Source organism: Chiloscyllium punctatum, chromosome 24 (genome assembly GCF_047496795.1).
Source record: "Chiloscyllium punctatum isolate Juve2018m chromosome 24, sChiPun1.3, whole genome shotgun sequence".
Classification (NCBI taxonomy): Eukaryota; Metazoa; Chordata; class Chondrichthyes; order Orectolobiformes; family Hemiscylliidae; genus Chiloscyllium; species Chiloscyllium punctatum.
The window spans coordinates 84,855,871-84,877,352 of record NC_092762.1 but is presented as its reverse complement, the minus strand read 5'-3'; the positions used below and the strand labels follow the sequence as shown (position 1 = coordinate 84,877,352).

Here is a 21,482-nt window from a genome sequence, read left to right as displayed (position 1 = left end):
CCTTTTAAATGTTGCAATTGTACTAGCCCCCACACTTCCTCTGGCAGCTCATTCCATACACATACCACCCTCTGCGTGAAAAAGTTGCCCCTCAGGTCCTTTTTAAGTCTTGCCCCTCTCATCTTAAACCTATGCCCTTGAGTTTTGGATTCTACCATACTGGGAAAAAGACCTTGCCTAATTATCCTATCCATGCCCTTCATGATTTTATAAACATCTATAAGGTCACCCCTCAGCCTCCGATGCTCCAGGGAAAACAGCCACAGCCAATTCAGCCTCTCCCTGTAGCTCAAACTCTCCAATCCCAGCAACCTCCTTGGAAATGTTTTCTGAACCCTTTCAAGTTTCACAACATTCTTCCAGAATAGAATGCAGTATTCCAAAAGTAGCCTAACCAGTGACATGTATAGCCACAACATGACCTCTCAATTCCTATACTCAATGTACTGACCAGTAAAGGCAAGCATACCAAATGCCTTCTTCACTATCCTGTCTACCTGCGATTCCACTCTCAAGGAGCTATAAATTTGTACCCCTAGGCTTCTTTGTTCAGCAACACTCCCCAGGACCTTCCCATTAAGTGTATATGTCCTGCTCTGATTTGCCTTTCCAAAATGCAACACCTCACATTTATCTAAATTAAACTTCATCCACCACTCCTTAGTCAACTGGCCCATCTGATCAACATCCCATTGTACTCTGAGGTAATCTTCTTCACTGTCCACTACACTTCCAATTTTGGTGTCATCTGGAAATGTACTAACCATTCCTCTTACATTCATATCCAAATCATTTGTATAAGTGACAAAAAGCAGTGGACCTAGCACTGATCCCTGTGGCACTCCACTGGTCACAGGCCTCCTGCCCAACAAACAACTCTCTAACACCACCCCCTGTCTCCTACCTTCAAGGGACTAGCTTTCCCAATATTCCATGTGATCTAACCAGTCTACCATGTAGAAACCTGTTGAACACCTTGCTGAAAACACCATATAGACATTGTCCACCACGCTGTCTTTGTCACTTTGAAAAACTCAATTGAGTTTGTGAGACATGATTTCCCACTCACAAAGCCATGCTGACTACCTCGAATCAGTCCTTGCCTTTCCAAACACATGTAAATCCTGTCCCTCAGAATCCCCTCCAACAACTTACCCACCACCGACATCAGGCTCACCGCTCTATACTTCCCCAGCTTTTCTTTACCACTGTTCTTAAGTAATCTCAGCACATTAGCCACCCTCCAGTCTTGTTGCACCTCACCTGCTGCATGACCCTGTCATGTGCTGTGTAGGGTTGGCCCAGTCTGTGTGATGTGGAAGGGAGGTCAGTGATTTGGATGAGGATGTCTGTGAGTTACCAACCTTCGCTATTGCCATAGCACAGCTGTGCCCAGACATCTCTATCAACTGCTGCTGTCCAAATCTGTATTCTTCATAGAGTTCACCCTCCAGTGCCTTCGCCTCTTCTTTACTGCAGAAAACACAAGGAGATGTGTGACACAGTGAGAACACAATAGTCTCCTCAGATGAAATTTCCTCTTCCAACAAATGGGGGATGGACAGATATTCAATGGATTGGCATCAGGGAGATTCTCACTGCCCCACCCAACCTCCTCCCCACCCACCAGCCAGTTTAGGATACAATCTCTGGGAGGGACTGTCCCCATGGTCTCTACCATGAGCTATGCACGCTGCAGACAGACATTTTCTCGATAAAGTCCTTGTGTCAAACTATCTGCTGTGTTGTACAGGCAAACCCCAGCATATCCCTTTTGGCTGTTCACAACAAGCAAGGTACTGAATGTACTCAACCAATCTTTGCTTACAGAACTCAAAACACCATGTCCAATCTTCAATATGGTTCTGCGATTGAACAACATTTGCTAAATAATCCAGAATGTGTGAAGAATAATACAGACAACCAATTTAGGATTGTCAGTGAGATTCGCTGTAAGGCACATTGATAATTCAGATGCTACACATTAGCAGACAGGGTCCTGATCTTTGCAAACTGGAAGATCATGTATTTGCACCAAACTCATTCAATTCAACAAAATTGGTGGCAACCATTTGCTGATTCATTTCTTAGAGCAATGCCTTGACCAATCAGAGTCAATGTGCCTAGTTTAAAATCGAAACAAAACCTGGCAGTTAATTGTCAAACATTAGTTGCATTCTCCATGGCGACACCTGAACCAATCAGATTCCACTTTTGCACTCTCCTGTCATATAGTACAAAAGTTGGTTTTCCTATTTATTGGTATTCTTGCAGATTATCCTGATGATGGCAAGACAGAAAACCTCAACAGAATTTGTCTTCTTCCAGCAAGTATTCAAGTCAGATGCTATCAACTTACAGCATTAAATGTGATGGATTGGGGATGGAAGAGGCCACTGGAGGTTGTTAAGAACAGGAGAAGGATGGTCAGTGGGACTTAGTGGAACAGGATATAGGCTCTAGTGTTCTAGACAAATTATATTTCAGGTTAGGGAGCAATTCGAAAGATCAGGTGAAGTCACTGAGCTTAGAGTTGACAAAGACACAGATGAAGGTTCATTGGCTTTGGGAGAATAATGTAAAGCTGGACAGCTTTTTTCATTCTTCATTCATGGTTTGTGGACGTCAATAGCTGGTCTCAGCCCTTATTGCCTGTTCCTAGTTATCCCTTGAGAAGGTAGTGGTGAGCTGCCTTCTTGAACTGCTGCAGACTATGTGCTGTTAGTAAACCTAGATAGGGAATTCCAGGATTTTGACCCAGGACTCTGAAGATATATTTCCAAGTCAGGAAGGTGAGTGGCTTGGAGGGGAACTTTCAGTGGGTGATGTTCCCATGTATCTGCTGCCCTTGTCCATCTAGATGGAAGTGACCATGGGTTTGGAAGGTGTTGTCTGGGGATCTTTGGTGAATTTCTGCAGTGCGTCTTGTAGATAGTACACACTGCTGTGACTGGACGTTGGTGGTGGAGGGAGTGGATGTTTGTGGATGAGGTGCCAATCGAATAGGTTGCTTTGTCTTGGGTGGTGTAATTGGAGCTGCACTTATTCGGGCAAATGGGGAATATTCTATCAAACTCCAGACTTGTGTCTTTTAGATGCTGGTTATCCCAGTCCTTGAAGTGTAATTATATCATTGGCAGGAGGTGGGAGATGTACCTGCTGCTCTTGGCTTTCTGGACAGTGGGGATGGCAGGTGTGGGCTGTGCTGTTGATGATGCCTGCGTGGGTCACCACACACAGGATGGTTACATGTTACTTAGACTGGCAGAAACGGAGGGGCAGGACCGGGAGCTGTGTGTTAGAAGATCAATGAGATGGACAGAACAGGAGAGAAGACCTAAGTTTATCTTAGTTTTTACGTGAATGTGGGCTGTAGAGGGAAGATTTAATTAATCAGTGTTTGGTTAGAATTGATTGCATAATTAAGACTAAGGATAAAAATAACAGTATGGAGGCGTAGAATGTAAACCAAGCAAATATTAGCACTGTTCTAGAGAATGTGATTAACGGCTAATAGTTACATAGATCGGTTAGAGAAATTTCAAGGTTGGGGGAAAGGTTGCTGACTGTAAAAGCTGTCAGCAAGATCGATTTTAAAGAGGGCTTTTCATGTCTCGAGTTCTGTTGGTGCTGACTATTCCTTCTCCTTCTTAACTCCAACAGCACAAGGTCAGGCCTGTGAGTGAAGAAATGTCTGGAATGAGATATTGGTTTTCCATTTGAGATCTTCACACAGTCAACCTGTCATTGGTCCCTTGTTGGACTGCTCATGTTTTGCGCTACAGCCCCCTCTACCTGGTGAGGAGCATCCTGCACCATCTATGACAGCTTTTCCTCTTCCTCATTCTGTTGTATGCAAGATCTTTCTGGTCTTTATCTTCACCTCTGCTTTCGTGTAGGTACCAATGAGGTCCATGAACACCTTCATGATCCCCTGCATTATGGCCTGAAAACTCAGAGTATACAGCCTGCAGAATGCTTTCACCCCCATCTCCTTGACTTTCAGATGCAGGGGGGTTGTGATCGCTCCACACAGACGCACACATGGGATTAACACCCCCACCCCACAACCACCCCCCTATCACTACCATTATGGCTGGGGTGCCTGAGGTGTGCTTCCTCTCCGAATTCATTGAATGATGACACATGGTTGGGTTATTGGTGTTTGGAGCTACCACAGCCAATTCACTTTCTTTCCGCAGTGACTGTTTCCTTTCACAGAGTCTTAACTGAGAAGACACGCGACAGTATCCTGCAGTTTCCATTTCCATTGCCTTCAGTTTTTTGTTTTGGTGTTGTGCAGGGATACAAGCAAACAGAATTCAGACCCCTCCTGTTTGTCCTGAACATTCTCTGCAAGGCTTTAGGGGTGGCTCAATGTTACCTTACAGTGCCAGGGACCCACACTTGATTCCTGGGTGGGATGCCCTTCTTAGGGCTAGCGTGAACTCAATGCGCCGAAAGGCCCACTTCCACACTGTAGGGATTCTATCAGTAAGCAAGCTCATTGAGGAAAAAGATGGTGCTGGTTAATTTCCCATTCAATTCATTCACTCTGTACACTCTTCCTCTACATTACATTTCCACACACGTACCCCCTGCACCGCCCCCCCCCTGCAAGTGAATGTAAGACAGACCCAGAATGAAGTGAGGAAACAGCTAGTGGAGGAGAATTTTGACAGCTACTGGCCCAAAATCATTGTTTGTAGAAACAAAGAAGAAAAAGAAGGCCATTCAGCCCCTCAAGCCTGTTCCCTCATTCTAGACCGTGGCTGGTCATCAACCTCAATCCCATTTTCCTGGACCATCCCCGTAATCCTTGATGTCATTAGCAAGAAAAACATCCGTCAATTTCTGCCTTGAACCTGCTCAGAGACTAAGCTCAGAGACTAAGATTCCAAAGCTTCATCCTCCCAAATCCAGCCATCCCCAGTTTACAGCACATCTGAATTGTGCCAATTTTTGAATCTGAAAATTACAGGCAGATATTTTTCAGTATTTAATAATTATAGTTTTTGTGATGTCATCTGAAGCCACTGACATGCTTTTCCCATGAAAGAATAAATTTGAAAACAACTCCAGCCTCAGTATTGTTCCAAAGCCATGTCTTCAGAGCACTGAGCTGATATTCTTTGCGTCTTGTGAGTGTGATTTTTATAAATTCTTTTGAGCACCAGGAATAGAACCTTGTGATGATCTGTTAGTCTTAGCCTCAGCAGGAGCCCTTGCCTTTTATCACCTACTGCCATCCATTGCCAAGCCAATTTTCTTCCTTTTCTTCACGATTAAATCAATCTCCTGTGGTGCAGCACATGAGGAGTGGAAGCAAGGATTTTCATTTCTCTACAGTCTTTCACCATCTCACAGGATTTTATGTCCAATGAAATACTTTTTGAAGAGTACTAGTGTAGGAAATGCAATTGCTGAATGCACACAGCTGTTAATCCATGACTGGAGAATGTTGGTTGAATGATAAATATTGGCCAGGACACTGAAAAGATTAGGTCCCCTACAGTGTGGAAACAGGCCCTTTGGCCCAACCAGTCCTTACCAACCCTCCGAACAGTAACCCACCCAGACCCATTTCCCTCTGACTAGTGCACCTAACACTATGGGCAATTTAACATGGCCAATTCGCTGACCCGCATATCTGGAAACCCATGCAGACACAGGGAGAATGTGCAAACTCCGTACAGACAGTCACCCAAGGCTGAAATTGAACCTGGGTCCCTGGTGCTGTGAGGCAGCAGTGCTAACCACTGAACCATCATGCCACCCAAGGATTTCTGCTGGTCTTCTTAAAAATAACACTGTAAGGTCATTCACCTGCAAGACAGCACCTCTGCCAGTGCAGCACTCCCTCAGCACTGCAGCGGGATTGTCAGACCACCCATGAAGCCAAGGTTGACACAGTAAGGACGTAGTGTCGTTTTTAGGAAAAGCAGGGTCAGAAATTGGGGAATAATTGCATCCAGATGTGAAAATGCAAGCTAATCTTCGTTTTAATTTCGTGCATTCTGTCCTTAATACACAAAATGTATCAAATTTATATAAATGATCCTTAAATAATGGAAACGTACAACAATTTTGGGAACTGCCTGCAAGAGTCTCTGGGAGATACTAACCATGGTATAGAAGTGGAGGTAATTGGATATTTACCCTGTCAATCATACCCAGACACAATAGCATTGTCAGGGACCGGGACTGAGGTAATGGATATAATTTGCAATATGTAACCATCCTCCAATAACCACACCTTGATGGCAAAAGCACCCTCCGATCAGCAGGAGAAATTCCCATGGATAAATGATTTCCACTGGTTGGAGATTACAGGATCGGGGGCACAGTCTGAGAATTAGGGCCAGACCATTCAAAGAACAAAGAATCAATAAAATTACAGGACAGGAACAGGCCCTTCGGCCCTCCAAGCCTGCGCTGATCGAGATCCTCTACCTAAACCTGTCACCTATTTTCTGTATCCCTCTGCTCCCTGTCCACTCATGTGTCTGTCTAGATACACCAGAAAAATCGCTATCATGCCCATCTCTACCACGTCCACTGGCAACACATTCCTGGCACCCAACACCCTCTGCATAAAGAACTTTCCACGCATATCTCCCCTAAACATTTCCCCTCTCACTGTGAACTCGTGACCCCTAGTAATTGAGTCCCTCGCTCTGGGAAAAAGCTTCTTGCTATCCACCGTGCCTACCCCTCTCATGATTTTGTAGACCTCAATCAGGTCCCCCTCAACCTCTAATGAAAATAATCCTAATCTACTCAAACTCTCTTCCTAACTAGTGCCCTCCATACTAGGCAACATCGTGATGAACCTCCTCTGCACCCTTTGCAAAGCATCCACATCCTTTTGGTAATGTAATGATCAGAGATGTACGCAGAGATGTTCAGAAGCTCTTCGACACACAGAGGAATATAGATATTTGGAACTCTGTTCCACAAGAGGCATTGGATACTGGGTCAGTTGTTAATTTTAGATCTAAAATAGATACACTTTTTGTTAAGGAAAGGTATTAAGGGATATGAGCTAAAGACAAGGTTAGGCCACAGATCAGCCATGATTTCATTGAATGATGGAGCAGGCTTGAGGGGCTGAATGGACTACTCCTGCTCCAATGTTCCTATAGTTTTAGACATGTGTTCTGTATTAAAGACTCTTTTCAAATTGACTGTATGTTGTTTGCCATAATCTTATGCTTTAACAGATTTTGTTTGAGTCCATCTTAAGTCCTCCCCTCACCTTCAACATATCAGCTGACAAAGTGGTGTGGGTAAACTCTCTGGTTTTTTGCAGCTCAGGCTGAGCGACTACAACAACATCACTGCTGGAAGCTGTAATCGCAGCCTCAAAATTTACATCGGCATTTTTTTCAACTCTCTCCCCTTTCACAATGACAGGGCAGCCCAAAGCATCTGACAGCAAATGGAGTACTTTTGGAGTGTGGTCACCAACATAATGTCGGAAATGATTGGTGGCCTGTTTTAAAACTCTGAACAAGTTTGTGTTGGAATTCTGTTTGCTAATGTCTGTTTGTGTAACTGCTCAAGTTTGCAAATTGGTACAAGAACCAGGAAGAGAGATAAGGAGATCTCTTTTCTCTCTACATGCAGTTTGTTGACTTAAAGGACAGTGAGAGTTGGTTTAATAGCAAAAGGGATGTACATAAGGACATAAGTAGGAATTGGAGTCGACCATTTGGCCCGTCAAGCCTGATATCTCCAATCAAACCTTTGCGGACTTGCTACCTTAGCTCCAACTTCAACACATCCCTCAATTCCTTTAATTCCTTTCATTCCCAGAATATCTCAGTCTTGAATATATTCAATGAGTGAGCATCCAAAGCTTTCTGTGTCGAGAAACCGAAAGATTCACAACCTTTTTGGCAAAGAAATGTCTCCTTCTCTCAGCCCTCACTGACTGCCTCCTAATCCTCTGATTGTGAACTTTTATTTCTGGACTCCCCAGCCATTGGTAGCGTCAGCCTCAGCAAGCTCAGTGAGAATCATAGAATTCTACCATGTGGAAGCAGGTCATTCAGCCTACACATCCAAACATCTCATCTACTGTGTCTGTTGCTCTTGATGTGGTCTCCTCTACATTGGGGAGACAGGACGCCAACTTGTGGAACATTTCAGGGAACATCTCCAGGACATACGCACTAAACAACCCCACCACCCTGTGGCCGACCACTTCAACTCCCCCTCCCACTCCCCCAAGGACATGCAAGTCCTGGGCCTCGTCCACTGGCAAATCGTAGGCACCCAACGCCTGGAGGAAGAACACCTCATCTTCTGCCTTGGGACCCTCCAACCACATGGCATCAATGTGAATTTCACCAATTTCTCCATCTCCCCTTCCCCCACCTTGTCCTAGATGCACCCCTCCAACTCAGCAGTGCCCTCTTGAACTGTCCTACCTGTCCACCTTCCTTCCCAACTATCACTTTCACCCATCTATCACATTCCTAGCTACCTCCACCCCCCAGCCACAATCCCCTCCCATTTATCTTTTAGCCCCCTTGGCAGGCTCCCCCCCCCCCCTTCAACATTCCTGATGAAGAGATTATCTTGAAACGTCGATCTCCTGCTCCTCTGATGCTGCCTGACCAGCTGTGCTTTTCCAGCAGCACACGTTTTGATTCTAATCTCTAGCATTTGCAGTCCTCACTTTCTCCCATTCAGCTCACTGAGTCCACACCAACCCTCCTAAGAGCATCCCACACAGACCCCTCCCCCCCCCTCACCTTCCCTTTACCCCTGCATTTCCTGTGCCTAATCCACCTAGCCTGCACATCCCTGGACACTACAGGCACAATGAGAGAATGTGCAAACTCCAGACAGTCACTCGAGGGTGGAATCGAACCAGGGTTCCTGGCGCTGTGAGGTAGCAGTGCTAATCACTGAGCCACCATGCCACCCCAATAAATGTTTTCATATTCTATTTTATTTTATAAATACTTGGTGAATACCCCAAGTGGAATAAATGGCAATGGTATGCAAATAAGTGAGGGAATTATTTGGATAGCTCTTTCAAGGACAGCATGATAGGTCGATTTGTAAGATTCTATGAAGCTCAACCCACCCAAGTTCTCCCCCAGACTTTCACAATCCCAGTCTCAGGTTCCTTCACCTGCTCTTGTATCCTCTCGATTCCTTTTAACTGATTTTACATTGACTTCTGTTCTACCTCGGTATCTCTTAAGACCACTTTTTGAGGGAGCGCTTTCTCTCAGTGACACTATGACAGGATTTCGCTGATCTGTGTGCTCCTTGTTGTGGGTTCCCCCATCATATTGAAAATACGAGGTGAAAGCGTCGAGTCACACACAGTATCGTTGGGAAACAATGGATTGCATTTCTCCATCACTGTCCAGGTTGTGATTACCCTCCCAATGGGGAATAATTCTAATAGGGGAATGATTTCAATAGGGAATACTGAGGGGGAGTCTTCTCAATTGGGCAATCTTTCCAAAAGGGAATCCTCTGAGTGGGGAACCTTCTCCATGAGGCCACTTTTGGGATACTGTGTGCAATTCTGGTCTCCCTCCTATCAGAAGGGTGTTGTGAATCTTGAAGGATTCAGAAATGATTTACAAGAATGTTGCCATGGTTGGAGGATTTGAGATATAGCGTGAAGCTGAATAGGCTGAGGCTATTTTCTCTGGAGCATAAAAGGCTGAGGGGTGACCTTAGAGAGGTTTATAAAATTATGAGGGGCATGGATAGGGTAAATAGACAAGATCTTTTCCCTGGGTGAAGGAGAGGGCATAGTTTTATGGTGAGAGGGGGAAGACTTAAATGGGACCTAAGGGGCAATTTTTCATGCAGGGAGTGGTACGTGTATGGAGCGAGCTGCCAGAGGAAGTGGTGGAGGCTGGTACAATTACAACATTTAAGAGGCATCTGGATGAGTATATGAATAGGAAGGGTTTAGAGGGATATGGGCCAAGTCCTGGCAAATAGGACTGGATTAATTTAGGATATCTGGTTGGCATGGACAAGTTGGACCGAGAGATTTGTTTCTGTGCTGTACATCCCTATGACTCTATGATGGGGAATCCAGAATCCTACCAAATGTGAGATCCTCCCAATGAAGAATTCTCCCTTTAGGGAATCCTCTCAGTGGGGACTGTTTCACTGTGAATCCTGTCCATATGAAAATGAATTGGAGAAGAATTAGTGTCTCAGATGCTTGGGTGACCTAAACAATTGTTAAGAAAAAGACTTAGGTGATTCTGGGATGGAGGGATTACTACCTTCAGGAATTACTAGCCAGGCTGAAGGTGCTTTCTCCAGGGTTCCATTACCCTGATGTACTTATGGAAGGTATGATTTGTCTGGATAACATGCAAAACAATACTTTTCACTGTACCTTGGTACATGTGACAATAATAAATCAAATCAAAGAAGATTGACAGGAGACCTGTGAGCAGTCTTTGAAAGTATAATGGCGTTTGATTGTATAAGAGGCTAAGGGAACCCAGAACTAGAGGGTGGAATGACAGGATAGTCACTCATAGATTCCAGCTGAGAATTATTCAGGAGAGATTTCTTTACTCAAAGTAATTGATGCAGGACCTCTCAGTTTTGTTACTACCCCCTTGAAAACTAAAGTGCTGCTTGTAACTAAACAGTTAAACACAGCGCAACAAAGCAAGTGGAAACTCTTTAACAACTCCGAGCTGGTGATAACTTTGGCTGAGAATTGTGGTGAGATCTGATGTCTAGACGGATGATCTTATCTTCCTTGTGGAGGGATAAAGCTCCTTTCACTGCAATGTACTTTGCAACAAATGGGAATGCAAACACAGAATTACCTCATAGGTTGAACATGAACATAGTATCATGGAATAGTCCAGCAAAAGGAACTTTTTTTCTTAGTTGATTCCGAGGATTGTTTTCACCTTCATCATTGGCTGAGCATCAACTGAAACATTCCCAAGATTTGTAAACAGGAAATCAGACACATGGGCAAACTCTAGTGGGTCAAACCACGAGGACATGAGGTTCCATAAACTGACTTTTGTACCTTCAAGGATAAAGGATCTGATCAAGGCGGTGATTGGTTGAGTAGAAGCAGGGAGATTGTTAGCTCTGGTAGAGAAAGAAGAATGAGGAGCAAAATCTTACGATTAGGAGCAAATTACTACAGATGCTGGAATCTTTACTGAAACCAACAAATGCTGGAGATCACAGCTGGATGCTGGTGATCACAATGGGAGCAGTATCCATGGAGAGAGAGTGAACTTCATCAAAGTCATCTGGACTCGAAACATTAGCTTGCTCTCTCTCCTTGGATGCTGCCTGACCCCCTGTGATCTCCTGTATTTGTTGTTTTCCGTACCTAATCTTAAGATTCATGGGTGATGTCAGGAAGCACTTCTTTACACAAAGGCGAGTTGAACTGAGCATCCACACCTCAGAAATGGGGTAATGTTGAGGCCACGATTGGAGCAGCTGTGGTCGTGTCAACTGGAGAAGCAAGCTTGAGGGGCTGAATCGTCTCTTGTTGCTTCTAGTTGACTTGCCTACATTGGTCATTGTTTCCCTCTGTGCCTTTTACTCTGTTTAATTCATCCAATACCACTCTGCAGCACCCCTACCCTCACCCCCAACCTTCTCCCTCCCTCTCCCTTTCACACTGTTTCCTTTTGTTCCTCCTGTTCGTTTCAGATGCCGGCTTCGCTTTGTCTCTGCATCTGATGGATGACACTCGCCAACCCCCCACCCCCTCCTCCCCCTGACCCCCTGCATCTCCCTCTGCTGTTTGCTGTCACCGTGCATGCGGGACTTAATAAGGGGCATTCCAGTAGGCTGCTCAGAGGAGGCTCTGCCTCTGATAAATTACTACAATTACAGAGTTAGACAAAGACAATTTTGCGAGGGGTTTGTTGACACCTTCTGATTCTAAACAAAAACGGTTGACAACTGGTGATCAGAAATTTCATCCTAACTCTGTGCGGAGGCTTCTGTGAATTTTCAACAAAAATTTGTGAAGGAAAACACAACACTCGTACTAAACTAATTCTTGGGAATCCTGGGTGAGGGAACTTTCCCATTAGAAGAGCTTTAGAAAAGTGAGAGGCAATTTTATAAAACAGGTGAAAATCTTAAGGGGCTGAACAGGCCATTGGGAAAAGCCAGTGAGATTTTAAAAAAAACAGCAATGTTTGAGAATGAATGTAGTGACTAGGAGAAAGTGAGGACTGCAGTTGCCAGAGATCAGAGACAAAAAGTGTGGCGCTGGACAAGCACAGCTGGCCAGGCAGCATCGGAGGAGCAGAGGAGTCGATGTTTCGGGCATAAGCCCTTCATCAGGAATGTAGTGATGCTAATGGAACTGCATTTTGAAGTAAATAAGGTGTGTTGGAAGAACCCATGACCTTCTCAATGAGGGTAACTGCTGAGGAAGTGCTTTCCTGCCAGACTGGGGAACTGAGAACATGGGGGTTACAGTCTCACAATGAGGCATCGATCATTTAGGAGTGAGATGAGGAGAAATGTTTTAAGGGTTGGGAATCTTTGGAATTCTCAACAGCAGGGAACTGAGGACACTCAAGTCTTCAAAACTGGGACTGGTAGATTTAGTTTGGACAGTGAGAAACTTGAGGAGTTCAGGGCTGGTGTTGGAAAGTGGATTTGAGGTTGAAAATCAGCAATAATCTCACTGAAAGGTGGAGCAGGCTGGAGATGCTGCATAACATGCTCCACTTCCTGTGTTCCAACCACTCGATGTAGAGTTTAAGGAGGATGTGAGATCAAATCCCCAGTTCATGCTGAGTTGTTTACTCACCCAGGACTACAGCTGCAGAGCAGCAACCGTTCTCATTGGCCCTGAGAATCCCTCAGTCCTGAGGTTTGACCAAGGGGCTGGTGGTCTATGATGATGCATGCACTTAGAATGAACTCACAGACACTGATCAGGTGTTAGTCTCTCAGGACCTTCGCAAGGTCACCTCATCCTGGAGGTCACAGAGGGACTGAGGTTGAGGGAGGAGTGGGAGATGCACAGTCTCAAAATCATTTGTAAAGCCAGGAGAAAGAGCTGGAAAGGTTCACTTGGCTAGTATCAAACCTGGGAGCAGATGAACAGCTGTTTGAAAGCCTGAGGGTTGATCTGATGAAGGTTTTTGAGATTATGAAGGGGTATGATAGAATTGACATAGAAAGTACATTTTATGTGCATCAGTCCAGAACTGTAAATATTAGACAGTGACAAATGTATCCAACAGGAAATTCAGGAGCGCTGTCTCTGAGTAGGGAGTAAAGAGAATGTGGATCCTGTTCCCACAGGGAATGGTGGAGGTTAACAGCATGGATACATTGAAGGGGAAGATGAATGAATGCATGAGGGAGAAAGAGACATCAAGATGGAGGGAAGTGGGAGGAGGTTTGTGTGATACACACCAGCACAGAGTAGTCAGAGTAGTCAGGCCGAAAAGCCTGTTCCTGAGCCTACTGGAAAAAAGCCTGTTTCTGAGCTGCTGGAAAAACTCAGCAGCCTCTATGGCAAGAAATCAGAGTTAATGGTTCAGGTCAAGTGACACTTGCTCAGAAATGCCTCACAGCGCCAGGAACCCGGGTTCGATTCCTGCCTCGGGCGACTGTCCGTGTGGACTTTGCACATTCTCCCCGTGTCTGTGTGGGTTTCCTCCGGGTGCTCCGGTTTCCTCCCACAGTCCAAAGATGTGCAGGTTAGATGGATTAGCCATGGGAAATGTGTGGTTTTGGGGATTGGCTAGGGATCTGGTTGGGATACTGTCTGGAAGGTTGGGTCAGACTCAGTGGGCTGTGTGACCTCTATCTGCATTGTGGGGATTCTAAAGGGATCTAAAAAATATGGGAGAAGAAAGCAGGAACAGGCTATTGAGCTGGATGATCAACCATGATCATAGTAAATGGCGGAGCAGGCTTGAAGGGCTGAAGGGCCTACTCCTGCTCCTATTTTCTCAGTTAAATCACAAAGATTGGGACTCCAGTTCTGAAATGCCCACACAAGCCCTCATTTCAATGATTGAAGAAGGCTTACATCCACATTGGAAACAACCATGGCCTTTGAAAAGCAATAAAACCTGTGACCAGTTTTGAGGGCCCTGTCAGATTGGCCATGGCTGTATCGTGTTATCTTGAACTGCCCAGAAACTGAGCTCCAATGCCAAGTGACATCTGTGTTGGTGTGAGTCAGTGACTGTCATCTTCCTTCCTGCCAGCCACTCCATCCTCCTCTCTGACCTATTACTTTCACCCCCACCTTCATTTACCCATTGCATTCTCAGCTACCTCCTCCCCCCCCCCCACCCCCCCCCCCCAGCTCTACCCCCTCTCCCATGAGCCCACAAGCCTCATTCCTGATGAAGAGCATATGCTCAAAGCGTTGACTCTCCTACTCCTCAGATGCTGCCTGACCAGCTGTGCTTTTCCAGTGCCACACTCTTGACAGTGACTGTCGATAGACTATCCACGAGGTGGAGGTGCTGGTGTTGGTCGGGGGTGACAGGTCAAAAATCACATGACACCAGGTTGGAGTCCAACAGGTTTATTTGAAAATACCAGCTTTCAGAGACTTGGTCCTTCTTCAGGTGCTACTGAAAGCTCATATTTTCAAATAAACCTGTTGGACTATAATCTGGAACCGGCTATCCAAGCATGGATAACAACAATTCCAGTCAGGAGATGAGGGATATCCACATGGAATCCCTCTTCCTGGTCGTTGGAGTGTGTGTGAGAGTGTGTTGGATGAGTCTGCCCCTTCCACAGTCATATATCTCACTGACAGTCACTGAATTAGTACTCGATGTCTCTGGCTTTTACAATGAGGTAAAGCATAAAAATTGTCAATTCTTCTCAGAGCTTTGCCTCTTTCCTAAATGGAAAGAAACGTATTGTGAAACGATTTATTTTGAGAAAGACACAGCAGTTGGAGGCAGATTGAATAAAGAAGGATTGTCACAGGCCTGGCTGCCAGACTTTAATGGAAGAAGATGTGGAATTGAAAAGTTAATGAGGTTTTATGACAACTGAGAGTTACAAACAATGGATTGGTTCAAGAGTTAATTAATCCCCTCGTTATCTTGTTCAATTAACTGGTATTTTGAGAATCTGGTAACCTTCAGTGACAGTGTCAGCTCTGACTGTAGCATCTGTACCTGTCACTTGTCACACGCAGTTAAATTAAACTCACGCAGTTGGTTGTGTGTTCACAACTGCCTCCATTTGATGACATAATCTGTTTGCGAACCAAACTCAATGAACAAAGACCACAACATTTCTGTAACACCTTAACAACTAATTAAAATGGAAGGGGCTGTTATACTAATAACCTGCTCACTGAAGCTAAGTTTGAGTTCCGCCAGGGCCACTCAGCTCCTGACCAGAATTCCAGCTGAATTCCAGAGGAGTGGTGAGAGTGACAGCCCTTGACATCAAGGCCATATTTGACTGCATCTGGCCTCAAGGAGCACCTAGCAAATCTGGAATCAATGGGAATTAAGGGGAAAACTCTCCACTGATTGGATTCTTTGCCAACACAACTAAAGATAGTTGTGGTTGTTGGAGGACAATCATCTCAATCTCAGGACACCTCTGCAGGAGCTCCTTAGTGAGTTCTTAGGTCTAACCATCTGCACTGTTACGTCAAACTGTTCCCTCCATCATAAAGTCAGAAGTGGGATGTTCGCCAACAATTGCACAATGTCCAACATCATTCACAACTCCTCAGATATTTAAGCCGTCCCTGTTCAAATGCAACAAAATCTGGGCAATATTAGACTCCAAAATGGCAAGTGACATTCACTCCATATATAGAACATAGAACATTACAGCGCAGTACAGGCCCTTTGGCCCTCGATGTTGCACCGACCTGTCATACTAATCTGAAGCCCACCTACGCTATTCCATGTACGTCCATTTGCCTGTCCAATGACGACTTAAATGCATGTGTCAGGCAATGGTTACCTCTACAAGAGAGAGAATTTAACCATCACCCTTGACATTCATTGGTAATACCATTACTAAAGCCCCCACCATCAACATCCTGAGGGTTACCATTAACCAGAAACTGAACTGAACAAGCTGTGGCTACGAGAGCAGGTCTGAAGCTCGGAATGCTGCAGTGAGTAACTGACCTCCTGGTTTTGCAGTGTATGTCTATCAGCAACCTGCATGATTGATGCCAAGACCTTCAACACTCACCCATTTCACCACTGATACTCAGTCCCAGCAATGCGTACCATCTCGAAGATGCACTGCAGTGACTCACCAAGGCTCCTTAGGTGGCACTTTCTGAACTCACAACTTCTACCACCTGGAAGAACAAGGGCAGCAGATACATGGGAACACCACCACCCGGCAATTCCCCTCCAAGCCACTCACCGTCCTGACTTGGAAACATGTCGCCGTTCCTTCACTGTCACTGGGTCAGAATTCTCAAACTCCCTTCCCAACAGCATTGTCGATGTATCTACGCCATAAGGATCGCATCGGTTAAAGATGGTAGCTCACTACCATCTTCTTTGGATGGTGGCTCTCTGGATTTAGAATTGGTTGGCTGCCAGAAGGCAGAGAGTGGTCATAGATGGAAAGTATTCTGCCGGGAGGTCAGTGGTGAGTGGTGTCCCGCAGGGCTCTGCTGTTGGGTCTCTGCTCTTTGTAGTTTTTATAAATGACTTGGATGAGGAGGTTGAGGGGTGGGTTAGTAAATTTGCCAATGACACAAAGGTTGGAGGTGCTGTTGATAGTATCGAGGGCTGTTGCAGGCTGCAGCACAACATTGACAGGATGCAGAGCTGGGCTGAGAAATAGCAGATGGAGTTCAACTGGATAAATGAGAAGTGATACATTTTGGAAGGTCAAACTTGAATGCTGAATATAGGATGAAAGACGGGATTCTTGGCAGTGTGGAGGAACAGCAGGATCTTGGTGTTCAAGTGCATTGATCTCTGAAAGTTGCCACCCAAGTGGATAGGGTTGTTAAGAAAGCATATGGTGTTTTGGCTTTCATTAACAGGGGGATTGACTTTAAGAGCCACAAGGTTTTGCTGCAACCCTACAAAACCCTGGTGAGACCACACTTGGAATATTGTGTCCAGTTCTGGTCGCCCTATTATAGGAAAGATACAGAGGCTTTGGAGAGGGTGCAAAGAAGGTTTATCAGGATGCTGCCTGGACTGGAGGGCTTGTCTTACAAAGAGAGGTTGACTGAGGTCAGACTTTTCTTTCCGGAGAGAAAGAGGAAGAGAGGTGGCATGATTGAGGGGTACAAGGTAATGAGAGGCATGGATAAAGTAGAAAGGCAGAGACTTTTCTCCAGGGCAAGATTGACTGGCACGAGGGGTCATAGTTTTAAGGTGCTAGGAGGAAGGTATGAAGGAGACGTCAGAGGTAGGTTCTTTACACAGAGTTGCAAACACATGGAATGCGTTGCCAGCAGTGGTGATGGAAGAAGAATCATTAGGGATATTTAAGCGATTGCTGGACATGCACACGGACAACAGTGAATTGAGGGGTGTGTAGGTTAAGTTATTTTAATTTAGATTAGGATTAATCCTTGGCACAACATCATGGGCTGAAGGGTCTGTTCTGTGCTGTATTTTTCTATGTTCTATGTTCTTGAGGGGGGCAAGGCACTGGACAGATTTGAACATGACGAGAAGGATTTTAAAACTGAGGTATTGCCAGACTGGAGTCAATGTAGTTTAGTGAGTACCGGGAAGCGATAGGTGAATGGGACTTGGTATGAGTTAGGAGATGGTTATCGGAGATTTGGATGAGGTCAGGTTTACAAGCCCCCTGCGGGTTCAATGGGTAAATATACCCAGAATGTGTAGCCCTCACTCACAGGATTAGCACGTCCCAAATGTTGGTCAGTACATAACTTCCGTGTTGAGATTTCCCAACACTCAGCTTGTTTGGCGTGGTTGGTAAGGTTCAGAAGCTGAATATGTATCAGGCAGGTTGAGCATTAACAAGATGTTTAACAAGCTATAATCCTCATTAATTGGCAAAGTACTGCTGCCTCGTGAGAAACTTGCCTTCTGCTCAGCAGAAGCGAAGAAGACGGGTAGGGGGGGGGGGGTAGGGGAGGGGGGGGGGGGGTAGGGGAGGGGGGGGGTGCTCCTGATGATGAGATGGGTCTCACCAAAACTCTCGCCTGATTCTGTCACAATTCTTGCCATGCCCCAGTTGACTCACACCCGTGTAAGGGATAGCCCCAAGTAATAAACAACATGTAATGCTTCCATCTAGAAGTGACAAACAATGCTAATGGTAGATAGAGGTTTGATCTGTTTGTGCAACATTCCCTTATCTGTTCCTTCAATGAACGTATTAATTGTAGTAACTTAGAGGGGGGAGGAACTCTTTAATGTTGTCTGAACCTAGACTCTTCATGTATTGCAGTGACATTATTAAAGCAATGAGAACTGCTAGGTCTTGTAGAATTTAGATTAGATTCCTTGTAGTATGGAAGCAGGCCCTTCGGCCCAACAAGTCCACACTGACCCTCTGAACAATAACCCACCCAGACCCATTCCCCTACCCTATATTTACTCCTGACTAACACACCAATCACTATGGGTAATTTACCACGGCCAATTCACCTAATCTGCACATCTTTAGACTGTGGGAGGAAACCGGAGCACCCGGAGGAAACCCACGCAGACACGGGGAGATTGTGCGAACTCCACACAGACAGTCGCCTGAGGTGGGAATCGAACCTGGGTCCCTGGTGCTGTGAGGCAGCAATGCTAACCACTGACCAACGATGCCACCCCCTGAAGCCCCCTGAAGAATCTGAAGCATTTCCCATCACATGGTCACAGGTTGGAAAACACTAAAATATCTGGAAAGTAATTATCTCAGAGCACAAAAAAAAGAAAATTGCTTCCTTCTGTGATGAAAGATCCATCATCTTTGTAAGGGAAGATTTCAAAGTGAAAGTGGAGGTATCCGTGTGTGGTTAGGTGATTGCTGTTGCTCATCGTTTCCACCCAGATTAGTTACCATTCACCAAATAGGGGTTCAGTGGTCAGTATTACTGCCTCATGGAATCAGAGACCTGGGCTCCATTCCAGCCTCGGAAGACTGGGTGGCCTACCTCCCACATTCCAAAGATGCGCGGCTTGGGTGGATTGGCCATGGGAAATGCAGGGATAGGGTAGAGGGGGTGGTCCTGTGTGGAATGCTCTTTGGAGGGTCAGTACAGACTTGATGGATCAAATGGCCTGCTTTCACACTGTAGCAATTTGACAAATCACATTCAATTTAATGTAGGATGGGGAGAGATTCACAGTGAGTACAGCTTGCTAAACTAACACTGATTGTTACTCTTTGTAGGCTACATTTAGTCAGTCATTACCCTTGTGTTTAATGTCTATGAGATGTGCAGAGATGATACACCCAGGATATGTATCTGAATAGGAGGTTGATTCACTGCCTTGTAGGAGCATCTCTAGTCAACATCGTTGTTTGGGAAAGATTCCTCTAACGCACTGATCTGGGTAGCAGTGGGCCAGATCTAAGAACAACAACCCCAGCCTCCCCCACCCCCACCAAGAGCTGTTTGCCAATTGGAGCCATGCAGTGCTCAACAGCTCCTCCAGAGAGCAGTGGCTGTTGCTGGTAATGCACCAAGCCATGGAGCAGGATGGTTGAGGGACGTAGGGAAGGGTGCAGAAGCAAGGGAATGGCAGTCAGCAGGATTCTGTACTCCCTCCTGAGGCGGAGCCCTTGACCAACAGTGAGAGCTAGCTGCTGGGAGCTCCATTTATAAGCACCCTGGACCTAAACAGAGCAGGAAAGTGCTGGGGTCCCCATTCATCATCTTCTCGCCTGATTAATTGCTCCCAGGCAATTCTATTACTTTGTGCCAATCTCCTGCCTTTTCCCCATATCCCTGCAAATTACTTCGATCCAAATAACCATGCAATGCCCCTCTTGAACAGTTCAATTGAACCTGCCTCTACCTCATTTCTAGGTAATACATTCCATTCACTAACTACTCATTGTACGTTCAATACTTGAGAAAGGATGTACTGGCACTGGAGGGGGTGCAGAGGAGGTTCACTGGGTTGGTTCCGGAGTTGAGGGGTTGGCTTTTGAGGAGAGACTGAGTAGACTGGGATTATATTCATTGGAATTCAGAAGAATGAGAGAGAGTCTTACAGAAACATATAAAATTATGAAGGGAATAGATAAGATAGAAGTAGAGGGGATGTTTCCACTGGCAGTAAAGCTAGGACAAGGGGACATGGCCTCAGGATAAGAGGAAACAGATTTAGGACTGAATTGAGAAGGAACATCTTCACCGAGAGGGTTGTAAATCGATGGAATTCCTTGCCCAGAGAAGTAGTTGACGCTACTTCAGTAAATGTTTTTAAAGCTAAGGTAGATTTGTTTTGAACAATAAAGGAATTAAGGGGTGAGAGGGCGGGTAAGTGGAGCTGAGTCCATGAAAAGATCAGCCATGATCTTATTGAATGGCAGAGGAGGCTTGAGGGACCAGACGGCCTACTCCTGCTCCTCGTTCCTATGTTCCTTTGTTCTTAATAAGTGAATACTTAAGAACATTGAAGGACTGAAGGAATGAAGATAGATAGAACTGCTGAAGGAATGGAGAAATGCATCAGTTAAATCCCAAATCCATCTTTTTGTGGCTCTACACTGATTGTGACTATTATCCTCCAAGGTTACAGAGGGGAGTAAACCAGCTAAGCCCCCACCTAATAATTATTTGGTCAGGGTTCCCCTGGAAACTGCTGGGGTGTGGATATCAAGAGGGGGTGCATTGCCCCCTCCACCTGCCCTCAGCTGGAATTTTAAACTATCTTGCCCACCCTGGGGCCAGGCTGGCACATGGGTTGGGTGGAGATGATGTGTACAATCAATGAGGGTGGTGCAGGGAAGGCGTACCCATGGTAGGACAGGTATTAGACACGCCCGTGGTTAAAACTAATTGCTTTTTGAGGCCCTCTTCCACACCATTGGTAAACATTGAGCGTGGGGCACATTGGTTGGGTGGATTGTAAGAGACACCCATAACTAGCACCTGGACCTCCTCTGGGTAGATTTGCTGCTACCCATCCCTTCCTGTAACATGGGTCTGTGGGTCTGCCAGTATTACATGATGAAAGCTGAGCCATTAGTAAATGGTTGGCAGAAGAGGCTGGTCTTTAATTCACAAGAAGTCAGATATTTTCAATCAAGCTGCTCAAACATGCTACTTCTGCAGTGGGTGGGCATTCTAGCTCAAAAGTAGGGACACTACTCCTGCACCACTGGGCCCGGTTTGAACTCATTTAATACATAGTGACTAAGACAATAGCTTCCATTAACTAAAGATTGGGGAACTATATTGACGTTAAAAATCACACAACACCAGCTTATAGTCCAATAGGTTTATTTGGAAGCACGAGTTTTTGGAGCGCTGCTCCTTTGTCAGGTAGCTGGTGACGGAGCATTGCTCCGAA

At 45.5% G+C, this 21,482-nt stretch overlaps 1 protein-coding gene across 1 annotated transcript in view; it reads right to left on the bottom strand.

The window, feature by feature from the left end:
• yjefn3 (YjeF N-terminal domain containing 3) overlaps positions 1–21,482 on the bottom strand; it is a 165,195-nt gene that overhangs the window by 69,289 nt on the left and 74,424 nt on the right. Inside the window, exon 2 of the mRNA XM_072594377.1 lies at positions 1,365–1,473. Within this exon, the coding sequence (XP_072450478.1) occupies positions 1,365–1,473 (109 nt within the window). The remainder of the gene's footprint in view (positions 1–1,364; positions 1,474–21,482) is intronic.